Here is an 11,802-nt window from a genome sequence, read left to right as displayed (position 1 = left end):
TGCCTAATACGAATAAAACTACATAATATTAGAAAATCTTTATTTATTGAGATCTTATACACATTTAATGTCCGCATGTCAAACTTAGAATTTGTACATTTTACATAACTTAAGTATACTATAAAAATATTTAACAAGTCAATTATAAAATTTTATAACACGGACGAATTTTATAGATATAAATATATGTATATAAAATTAGAACACAATGGGTACTGCTTGTTCTTAAACTATTTAATATTCTACTATAAAATAAACATTATGATGGAAGGAATTCGAGTATGTTATGGCAATTTGTAGCGCTTATGTCACTGATCTTATTCTTACGTTATACTATAGTTATACTTTGTTGGATCTTGAAAAATGACTAGTATGAATAAGCCCGGATTAGAAAAGTGGCATACCTTTGAATAGCACCCAAAACGTTTGGAATATAGTACAAAATTTAATTAATACTTTTAATTATTAAGTTACTTAGGTAGATAACCTACTTTTCATTTCAAGTGGACTTGTTATATCCGAATATTATTTATAAAACACTCTATTGAATATAAAAGGCACCTTTTTTGAATTTGTTCATATATATAAAAAATAAATTAATTTCGTTTAACGATAAATACACTGTAACAATATATCACTCGCGAATTGGAATGTTCAGACATCGGTTTGTGGTACACCTTGGATAATAGTCGATTTGCCTTTGTTCCTTTGAACCATAACCGGTGTTCCCCTCCGATGGGGCTCACCGTTCGGGCTATTAGTGAAGTAACCCTCTTTTATTGAAGTACTTTGAAAGGAAGAGGCACTGTCCGTCCTTGCAGGATATTTTTCAGTGTAATCTTGTAGGTTTTCGATGCCTTCTTCGTTGTCCGTATCGTTCATAAACACTGGTTGATTGTAATCGTGGCTACTCCTGCGAAAAATATCTAATTTAACCATCTAATTAAATGTGCATACATATTTTTATTAGTTACTCACAAAATCGTTTTCCTTAAATGGGCGAGTCTGCGTGAAAATTAAATTGGGGTATGTTTTAACTGAATTAATTGATTATTACGAAAAAATTGTTTCATCTTTTATGTGTATGTACATTAATGTCTTGTGAACATCGGAAAGCGAATTATAAAGCATTAGTAATGTTAAAATAGTTAAGTATTTGGCATAAAAGTAAAAGATTTTTTTAATGTCACAATTCTTAAATCTTTTACTTAAATATTTGGTACCGGAAAAGTAGTTTTTTCACTTCCAAGAACCCAGGATTTTTTCTCGTTCTTGAAGGCAAAAAATCTTTTCCGGTACCTAATATATTTAGTAATAATAATAAATATTAAAAGGAAACCACTACTTATCCCACTTAATTGAGACAAAAAGTTTCCTTTACCTTGCTTACCTCTTTGAGTTTCTCCAAAGCATACAAGCGACAACAAGTAACACAATTAAAAGTAGACAAACGCCCGACATACTCCAAAACGCAACTTGTAAAGGTGTTGTGGGCTCCCACCAAAACTGCAATAAAATTAAATTTATTGCTGGTCCATGTATTTAACTATTATCACTTACCTCAGTGGTTGGTGGGTAAGTTGGCACTAAATGCCCAACAATTGTGGGCAAATATTGCGTCCAAAATGCTGTTTCAGTTTGCTTAAAATTCCACATTATCGACGAATTGTAGGTGGTGTTTAGGTTTAAGTACTTGAGTTGACCATGTTCGGAAACCTCAAAATGAAGACCCAATATTTGTGTATAAGTTGGATTTCCATATCTTGCGAAATCCGTATAAGCTTTCATGAAAAAGTGGCTCATGTTTCTATCATTAGGGGTCCATTGTGTTCGTGAAAATCGTTCTTTGGGTGGTAAAAATTCAACGTCCATGAAGGGTGCGCCGATGAGTAAGTAATGCTCTATGTTATGAGGGACTTTTCTCCACTCGTCCAATCTTAATGATTCGATTGTTGTGTTTAGTACGTACATATAAACAGGTACTTTTTCATCAATTAATAACTTAACCATTTTGTCATTTGGTGCAGTGTAAAGGAAGTCTGATAAAAGCTGAAAGATACCAATATGTCGTTGAAAATAGTGTTAGTTTTCAAATTATTATGGTTACCTCTATATATTTATTTCTAATGTGTGTTACATTGTGAGGGTCGGGCCAATACGTATACATGTATTTAATTGCTTCAAAAATGCCATTTGGATTCAATGTGTAGTTATACCGCAAAACTAATTCCTTAACTTTTTGATCGAAAAACTCTTGAGTCACTATAAATTCTGGTTCCAAAGATTTATTGGATGCTGAAAGAGGATATTCAATAAATAAATATACTGATATACTTAGTAAAAAACTTACTGATATACGTAGCTGCCTCCTGTAATGTTATTCCTGACATATATTTAAGGTCAGGATTAAAATGTCCTTTTTGAATTAAACTTTCAACAGACTCGTTAATAAAATGCCAATCTTTTTCATACCAACCCTCATAGTAAGGCATTGAAACATTCATTTCAATAACTGGAGCCCAGGGTAACAAGCCAACATCCGCCGGAAACTCAGCATACCCAATCTCATATGGACTTCTCATTTTCAGACAGTTTACTAATTTCCAAGAGGATTCTATGCTGCAGCCCATTATATTTCCAAACACCCTGCTGGTGTTCTGAGCTCGGTATTTATCGAAAATCATAGCCCAGTCAGCAACTGCAGCTCCACTTTGTGCAATTACCTTAGACACCATGTGCTTAGTCTGGGGTGCCACCATCAGTAAACCGGCAGATGCAGCACCTGCCCCTGGTCCAAATAAAGTAATGCTATTCCTGTCCCCTTTGAAATTAGGGGCATTGTCGTAAACCCATCGTAAGGCCATTGCTTGATCCAATATTCCGTAATTACCAGGTGAATTGACATCACCAGTGGACAAAAATCCTAAGGCACCTAACCGGTAGTTTATTGTTACGACCACAACTTTATAAAAAGTTGCCATTATGTGTCCAGGGAAGGTGTTTGATGCCCCATGTATGAAATCGCCTCCATGAATATAAAACATGATTGGATAATTTTGGGCTGTACCTTCCTCCTAAAAATACAAATTTTGTCGTCATAAGAACTGTGAACATAGTACTATAAAAGTACGTACAATATTTGGAGTAAATATATTTAGATATAAGCAGTCCTCATCCATATCTCGAATTCCATTTTTCTGACCCACATACGAAAGAGGTTGAGGACAAGCCGGGCCAAAATCGACAGCCTGTAGAATCTGCCAGCTACTTGGCAATCTTGGTGGCTAAAATGAAGGATGAACCGTATAGAGAAAAACTTTCAAGCCTAAAAGACCTTACCTTAAATCGCCCCTCATTTACTGGTGGTTTGGCGTAAGGAATGCCGAGGAATACTGAAGTGATTCCTTGTTCTCTCTCAATGAAATCTGCTCCAGGTCTGTAGTGATAATCGGGTGATGGATTGTCGAATAAATAAACTTGGAATCCTTGGACGTCTCCGTGCGTTGTTTTTACGAAAATGTCTCTTTTCTTTTCTCTGGTTTGCTCTCTTCTCTTACCTTGGAGGTCTTCCCTCCAGCCTCCTAGGACTCCTGGCAAATTCGGCTCTAATCGTCCTTCCTGAAAGTTGTTGTTTATATTGTCACCGCGAAATAAGAAAGTTTTTGCCTTAAACATCTTTTATTTTCTAAAATTGTCATTTCATTAACACTAGAAGAGATTAAAAAACATTTTATTCAAAAACTTGAAAAGTTAGACCAGTTACAAATATAGTACTTTAAATAAACATATTTTCTATAGATCTATAACTTTTGATTGAAATTCTTTTTCTAACACCCACGAGAAAAAAGATGATCTAGAGTAAAATTTATAAGGAAACTAGTACATGAGTACAATACAGTACACTCTTTTATGTTATACAGAAGGTTTTTAAGTACCAACGTTTATACAACACGTCTTTTACAAAAGTACTTTTGGTACTGCCCAAATTTCAAAAGCATAACGGAAACCATCACTCACGGGATCATAAGAAAATTTCGGATCTTGTCCCTGAATGCGTGGATCCCCGACCCTCCAGGGTCCGTAGTTGTAATTGTTGTTCTGCCCATATCGCCTCCCTTTAAACACATAAGTCCTATAATCCCTGTCCCCTGGATCAGGCAGCACAGGTCTGTTAGGTGGTCCATAGGCGTTGTACGGGTTCTGCTTGTTTGGTTCATAACCGAACTGGTTGTATTGTGTGTACTGTCCATTTTGTTGTCCACAAACAAAAAAACTTAATTCACCAAACACCCATAATAATATTATTAAAAACTTTCGATGTTTCACTAACGCCATGTTTGTTGTACCTGTCCGTGACGTCACTCAGGTGTTTTGTTTTGTGTAGGTAACTGCGGTGACCAGCGCGGTTCTTAGTCTTGGGTCACGCCCATTTGGGTTCAAATAAGTACACGAAACAACAACTTGAGGAACACTAAAACTTCGACGCTGCCCTATCAGCTGTGCACTGATGTAAAGTAATAAAATGCAACTAAACCTCTCACGTTTACTTCAAGTTTAACGTGGGAGTGAGTCTAATTACACACAGAAAACCGCAACTGGCCGTTGTTGATTCATCGTCTTATTCATTAACGCACTAATAATTGTTTCTTTCTCTGTTGTAATTAATATTGCACTACTAGTATGAAACAAATATATCATGTTATCTATCTATCTGAGTATCTTTTGTGCAGTTAATCTAATCTTGTTACCTGTTCCATATTAAAATTTTATCTTATTTACTGATGGTGACACATTTTTGATAAATTTTATTGGAATTGGTAAATGTTTGTATTATTGTAATTTTTATATATTTTATCGAAATTTATTGACTTATAAATCTTTGAAAAATAAGTATAATGGGTTGTACTTCGCATAACCATGGGAATATTATTCAACAATAATTACTCATAATTACGATCACTTAGTTCTCATTATTTATGACTAACAATAGTGGACTACTTAGATTACAAATTTTACATCTCAGATGTCTCATAAAATTAAATGGAAATTAAATATTTTCTCAAATCAACTCAATTTTGGATTTAAGCATCTTTTATTTTAGCCTAAAGAAAATAAATTATCTATTTTTTAGATTTTTTCACCGCTTTAATTAATAAAAATAAATTAAGCTTCATTGGTCATTGGTCATTGAATAGGACTAGGACTACGAAAGTTTTAGTCCTGATTGGCGCCCACCTAACAATTTAACTTTAATACTTATACAGGTAAAAGCTTATTTGAAGTTCCCAGATACGAATTGAAGTACTTTTAAATGTGTCTGGGGTTGTTAGCCAGCTTATCATAGTTTTTTGATTATTTAGTTAGCCTTAACAACTTCCAAGATGATGAGATATAATTTTCTAAGAACAGAAAAGATCAACCTCAGAATAAATTACATAACTAATTGAACAATGACAAAAATGAATAATAATGACATGGAGAAAGCTTCCTCTGAGTCTTTAATATTGGAATAATTAATGTGCCTCCAAAAATATACATGATATTAATAAAGAAATTAATAAGAATACTGATTTCTTAATTATTTTATTGTTATATGACCTAAATAAGATTAAATTTGTTACCATATCACCTAGTTTACACGTAATTATACATAATTTTATACTATTGTTGAAAATTGAAAATGCTTTGTAAATACACACTCCCTCTTTTGACTAGTGTAAATATGCAGTAGTTGAATTATCTAACACAGAGTAATATTTTCCTAAGTATGTAGTCTCGCTAACTATTAATAGATGACATTGTTAAAGTGAAGGGTACTGTTTTGAATAAGGATATTAAAAAAAAATACACACTATTTTAACAAATATTTGGGAAGTATTCGAACTTTTGAAAAGCCCGCATGGTGAGATCTTGGAATCATGGGAACCGGAGTACAAACTATATTTCACATGTATAAAATCTTGCTTTTTTACTTTTATATATCAAAATTAAAAATGCTTTTTTTGACAAATATTTGGGAAGAATTTGAACTTTTGAAAAGCCCGCATGGTGAGATCTTGGGATCATGGGAACCAGAACGCAAACTAGATTTCACATGTATAACATCTTACTTTTTAACTTTTATATATCAAAATTAACAATGCTTTTTTTGGCAAATATTTGGGAAGCATTTGAACTTTTGAAAAGGCCGCATGGTGAGATCTTGGGATCATGAAAACCAGAGTAAAAACTAGATTTCACATGTATAATATCTTACTTTTACTTTTATATATCAAAATTATAAATACTATTTTGACAAATATTTGGGAAGCATTTGAACTTTTGAAAAGGCCGCATGGTGAGATCTTGGGATCATGAAAACCAGAGTAAAAACTAGATTTCACATGTATAATATCTTACTTTTACTTTTATATATCAAAATTATAAATACTATTTTGACAAATATTTGGGAAGCATTTGAACTTTTGAAAAGCCCGAATGGTGAGATCTTGGGATCGTGGGAACCAGAGTACAAACTAGATTTCACCTATATAACATCTTGATTTATGGATTAGTTGATTCTCGTTATATGGTGTCTTCAAATTGAGATCCAGTTATTATATAGAAAATTATGATTAAAATTATAAAAAATATATAAAATATAATATATATATATATATATATATATATATATATATATATATATTGTTTTTAATTTCGTTTGCCGGGAAATTTTGAAATAGCAAATACAATTAAAATTTAAAATAATAGCAATCAGTGATAAGATATTGAAAAGTGTTTTTAACAAATAATACCTTGACGAAGTTTTGTTTATTAAGCCGATGGCCACATGTTTCGATAAGAGTCATTTTTAACACATACGTCTCTTAATGAACAAACTAAATCTACATAATGTTCTGATCTCAAAGATAAAAGCAGTGGAATTTAGTAATTGTTTTAGTGATGATTTCCGTTATGCTTTTGAAAATTGGGCAGTATCAAATATTCTATTGTTAAAAACGTTTTCTGAAAAAATTAATTAAATTATATATATAATTTTGATTTGATGAGCTCTTATAAAGGAGTTGAATATTCTGTTTACATAAAATATATACAGAATTGTCTATACTAATTAAATTCTCAATTAGTCGGCAATTAGGAAATATAATTGCAAATTGCTAATTAGTATAGAAATAGCTATTACTTCTAGAGGTAATGAAATTTTTACCAAGAATAAACAGTGCGTCAGTTGAAGTGGGACACGTGAACAATTTTCAAAAGTGATATAAGAGAGTAAATTAGAAAAAACTATTAAAATGACTAAAAAAATTTATCGGGCACATTAATAATGTGAACAAATTCTTAGTACGAAAATTTACTAACTTAATCAAAATTTATTTACTTAAACTTATCAGAATAAAATATATCTCACAAATTTATATAATCAATACCTGGTAGGCCATCCTTTTGCTCTTTAAAGAGTTCACACCATTCTAGAAAAAAGGTTTCTCAAATCTTGCCATTCTTTAAGTAATATACTGAACAATTATTCCACAATTTTTGATGTTGATGGTCTAATATAAAGAAATAATTCGAATATCATCAGTTAAAAGCTTTATAGCTTATGTTTTCAGAATATTTTCCACTGATTACATTTGTTTTGTTTGTGCAATAATTCTCTCCATCCTTTCTGGAGTTGGTTCTCCCCTTTCTTGAAACTTTTTCAGTTTCTTCTCGGTCCATTGATTGAGTTTTTGAATAATTATAAGAAAGGTTGCTATTGTTCTGCCCCATGTTCAAATTTTCAGTATAAACCTTCATTGTCAACCAGAGGAGGCAAGTCCAACTCATTATTAATCTAAAAAATTGATATTAATATCAAAGTATTCAATATATTTTTTGGATTTGACACTTACCACTGTCTATTTACAATGTCAATGATTCTAAACATATTTTCCGACTTAAATTTATATTCACAATTTTTTATATAATTTTGCAACCTTCGTATTAATAATTTATCTATATTAAGTATTAGTGAAACTTAAAATGGATGAAACTAAGGAAATATTTTTAAAATCATGTGTTGTAACTTTACACGCATATGAAATACCTCAAAGGTAGATAAAATAATTTAAATTTAAAATATATAATATAATGTTTATTTGCATGTTTGTTACACATGTTGCATTCTACCATGTCGTTTAAAATGACGTTACAAAATAACGTAAATTATCCAAATATTACATAAATAATAAATAATATATTATTTTTTAATTATTTATTTATTATTAAAATTATGTGCAAATATATAACTCAAACTTAAATATGTGTTATTAAAATAGGTCCTATAATACGCCAATGAATTTACTTTTTTGACGAACAGCCAAAATCAAGTCACAAATTAGGTTTAGTTACATTCACAGTACTTTAACTGTGGGTTGATTATTTTAATGTGTTTCTGAATGTTTAACACACTATTACAATTAAATAATATTATTACAATTAACGATAAATTTCAATTTATGAGTTATTCGACCATACCCAATGAATCTAACAATTGTCTCTGGGAATTAAAACTTTAAAAATGATTTTCCATGATGCTCTCAATTATTTTCCTCATAAATTAGTATCAACAATAATAGTACACATCTTAAGTTCAACACATGGATACTAATATATGTGATCAAATCAATTGAATGTTGCGTGGGACTAATTTCAAAAATTGATAAATTACATATTTGTAATTATCCAACTTCCTTCGATCAGTAAACAAAATGTGAGAATTTGATACTGGGCAGTACTTGTTGATATATTGTGATTGTGAGTAAGATACTATTTGCTTATTATTCACACACTGATAGAGCGATATATCCCTCCTTGTAAAATTGAATTGTTAAGCCACGACTAGTCGCTAATTATTAGTACGCATGCATATTCCATGTATGTGTAAATTCCCATGCTATTTCGGATATATGTAGTATATTTCTCAAAATACCTGGTGAGGTAGTGTTCTACTTTTTGGGAAACTACAAGGGAAAAAGGTATGTATAAAATTTATTTATATGTGTTTATCTCAAAGTACTACTAGAAGATGTTCATTTAAATTTTTGAATAAACATGTAATAAAAAAAATCCAAAAACTATTTGTTAAAATAGATAAAAAATTGATTAATGTCCTCCAATATAGTTTTACGTTAGTAGTTTATAAGAACATGGTGGCTAATGTTGATTTGCATATTAAAAATTCATTCAAAAATACATGATTTTAGCTTTTTGCATTATTTGCTATTTAATTTAAAGAAGTAATATAGCATACTTCATCAAAATTGAACTAACTATGATAATATTGTGTACATATTTAGTCTGTATGAAAAGATATAATTTATTTACAAATTAGAAATATATTTGTGTATTATATTATTATTATCACAGTTCAATTAAATTATCAAACACAATTAATTTCTTACAGCAATACATAGTGTCCATAGATATTTACTTTTAAATAACAACAAAGCAAATTCAGAATATCCAAAATTATTTTCATTATTTTGTCGAATAATAAATAAACTTGAACCAAGATCTATTTTTCAATGCTTTTTACAATTTTTGTCGTAATTCTTTTTTATACTTAACACACTGTAGGTACTTAATCTTCTTGACCTGTCATTAGATAATGTTTTGTAAACAAACCAGTAAAGCACTGATATTTCATCACTTTAAATAACCCGTTTTTCTCATTTATTGTTATCACTGCAAAGTAATTTTTTTGAAGTGTCAAAATTGTTTGAAACCAGGTTTGTTCTTAAAGGTTGTAAAATTTTATTTTACAATTGTACTTGTACCATTGTCTAGTTTATATTTGGTTACAATTTCAAAGTGTTATAAAGTGAAAAGATATTTCCATTGGTATAAATAAAATATTCGTGAGTCAGGAAATCACAGAAATTCTTCTAATAGATAATGTAATCTAACTAATGCTTTTAATGAATCTTTATTAAATTGGTAACTATGAATGTTCTGTGAAAATTTTTGGTATTATTAGTGATTTTTTTAAAATATTTTTGTTATTGTTCATCTTGTTACTCCCGGTGTTACTACATCGGAAGGAACCATTTAGAAGTAACATTGATATAGAATTATTTAAGATTTAAATGTAAATTGTAGTAAAAATATAAATTCTATTTAATTATGTTCATGTGTAATTGTTAAGTGACACAATATTAAATTTCCATGTGCATGACTTAATGACAAAAATTAGTTTATAACTAATGATCAATCAATTTTTGTATCACTACTGATAATATAAAATAGTTAGATAACAATAATAGTTTCAAGTTTTGTATTTGCTTGCTAAATGGGTTGATGAATATTGTGTTTCCCATTTACTAAACTTAGACGTGACTAAGAAAAGCACGTTCCAGTTAAATAATTATCAGAAGCTAAAAAATTTTGTTACAAAATTTAATTTGATTGTAAAATTTGTGAATTTTTGTTTATTAAGATGATATCTTTTTCAAACGTAGCTTAACCTTCCAAAAGTGACCCATTAACAATTTCATTGTTACCTACAGATTAGCCGACCTAGAGCATAAGCCTGCATGGCTTATTAGGGATTTATCATGTATGAATGTTTTTAAAAAGCCAGTTGCAACATTTACCATCCTCCAGTCATTTTAAATCTGTCTTATTTTGTAATTATTTTTTCTAGGTTTATTTAAGCAAAATGTCGGAGTCGACAGGCTTCGACAATATTTTAAGTCTGGTGGGAGATTTTGGTCGTTTCCAAGCAGTCCTATTAATTTTATTTTCTATAATTAACATTTTGTCATCATTTCACTACTTCGGTCAGACGATCATAAGTGTAATTCCCACTGTAACGTGCAATGTTAGTTCATTAAAAAATGTCAGTGAGCTTGTTGGAGTCGGCAAGTGTTCCATTAAATTATTGCACGATGGAACCGTACTTGAACAACCATGCACCACCGGATATAATTTTGATACAAAAAATATAATGGGATTCGTGGGGATCATTCAGGATGTATGTATCTCTATTTAAGTGTATTAATTAGTAGTAAACCTATATTGTTTTAGTTAAAATGGGTGTGCTCCGATGAATGGAAGTCGTCTTTGGGACAGTCGGTATTTTTTCTTGGGTCAGTGATTGGTACCTTATATTTGGGATACTTATCCGATAAAATTGGAAGAGTCGCCGTTCTCATATGGGCAAATTTACTCGTAATAGCAGGAACGGCTGTTACCTTAATGAGTCAAAACTTAACTATATTTGCAATTGGACGATTTTTGGCAGGGTCAGCCACAGATTCCAATTTTGTGATGATGTACATCATAGGTAATATAAATGAAGCAATTGATTCCTTTAGTACATATATTTTTGTTAGTTTTGGAGTATATGCGACCATCCTTAAGAACCATTGGATTAAATTTATGCATTGGTATATTCTACACACTCGCTTGTATGGTGGTACCTTGGGTAGCAGTCCTCCTTGGTACATGGAAATCTTTTCTTATTTTCATCGCTGTTCTCCACACTGTTATTATTATTTATTACTACGTCGTACCTGAGAGTGCTCAATGGCTCATAAGTAAAGGAAAAACGGATGAAGCAGTAGCTTGTTTCAAAAGGATCGCCAAATTTAATGGCAAAATTGTATCAAGCAATATTGAAGATGAGATAAAATCATATGGTAACCAACTAACAAGAAGTCATAACACAGAAAATGTCATAGGGCTTTTGCGTACTCCAAATTTAAGGAAAAAAACCTTAATACTTGTCTTCAAATCGTAAGTATATGAAAATTAATT

General features: G+C 30.6%; 2 protein-coding genes across 6 annotated transcripts in view; one reads left to right on the top strand and one right to left on the bottom strand.

The window, feature by feature from the left end:
• Nucleotides 1-23: 23 nt before the first annotated feature.
• LOC109600869 (neuroligin-4, Y-linked) lies at nucleotides 24-4,638 on the bottom strand. 3 transcript variants are annotated; one of them, XM_049970342.1, is made up of 9 exons: nucleotides 4,018-4,638; nucleotides 3,340-3,618; nucleotides 3,135-3,284; nucleotides 2,351-3,074; nucleotides 2,108-2,295; nucleotides 1,561-2,049; nucleotides 1,391-1,506; nucleotides 979-1,005; nucleotides 771-926 (listed from the first exon to the last, which is right to left on the bottom strand). In XM_049970342.1, exons 1-9 carry the CDS (start codon nucleotides 4,333-4,335, stop codon nucleotides 908-910), a joined length of 2,310 nt encoding a protein of 769 aa, XP_049826299.1. In that variant the 5' UTR covers nucleotides 4,336-4,638; the 3' UTR covers nucleotides 771-907. The 3 variants fall into 3 exon arrangements, with proteins under 3 accessions (XP_019872639.1, XP_049826299.1, XP_049826300.1); XM_020017080.2 differs by lacking the exon at nucleotides 979-1,005 and having other exon boundaries at nucleotides 24-913; nucleotides 4,018-4,634; XM_049970343.1 differs by lacking the exon at nucleotides 979-1,005 and having other exon boundaries at nucleotides 774-913; nucleotides 1,382-1,506.
• Nucleotides 4,639-8,837: 4,199 nt separating this feature from the next.
• LOC109596146 (organic cation transporter protein-like) overlaps nucleotides 8,838-11,802 on the top strand; it is a 282,887-nt gene continuing 279,922 nt past the window's right edge. The window contains exons 1-4 of one of the 3 annotated variants that reach the window (XM_049961754.1): nucleotides 8,838-9,020; nucleotides 10,688-11,017; nucleotides 11,071-11,329; nucleotides 11,379-11,781. In XM_049961754.1, the coding sequence (XP_049817711.1) occupies nucleotides 10,703-11,017; nucleotides 11,071-11,329; nucleotides 11,379-11,781 (977 nt within the window). In that variant the 5' untranslated portion in view covers nucleotides 8,838-9,020; nucleotides 10,688-10,702. Of the gene's footprint in view, nucleotides 9,021-9,712; nucleotides 9,774-10,597; nucleotides 11,018-11,070; nucleotides 11,330-11,378; nucleotides 11,782-11,802 lie in introns of those variants that run through there. The other 2 variants (XM_049961755.1, XR_007547074.1) reach the window with 2 other exon arrangements.

The sequence above is a fragment of the Aethina tumida genome, chromosome 1, assembly GCF_024364675.1.
Source record: "Aethina tumida isolate Nest 87 chromosome 1, icAetTumi1.1, whole genome shotgun sequence".
NCBI classification, from domain to species: domain Eukaryota; kingdom Metazoa; phylum Arthropoda; class Insecta; order Coleoptera; family Nitidulidae; genus Aethina; species Aethina tumida.
Note: the sequence above shows the minus strand (reverse complement) of the source record. Positions and strands in the feature narration are given on the sequence as shown.

What these genes read in the sequence shown, in the direction of transcription:
- LOC109600869 (XM_020017080.2), bottom strand. Translation starts at nt 4,335, where the DNA reads ATGGCGTTAGTGAAACATCGAAAGTTTTTAATAATATTATTATGGGTG. An exon ending in TAAATGAGGGGCGATTTAAG is followed by an intron (nt 3,285 to 3,339) that starts GTAAGGTCTTTT and finishes CCTTCATTTTAG; the next exon opens with CCACCAAGATTGCCAAGTAG. An exon ending in GGAGGCAGCTACGTATATCA is followed by an intron (nt 2,296 to 2,350) that starts GTAAGTTTTTTA and finishes ATCCTCTTTCAG; the next exon opens with CATCCAATAAATCTTTGGAA.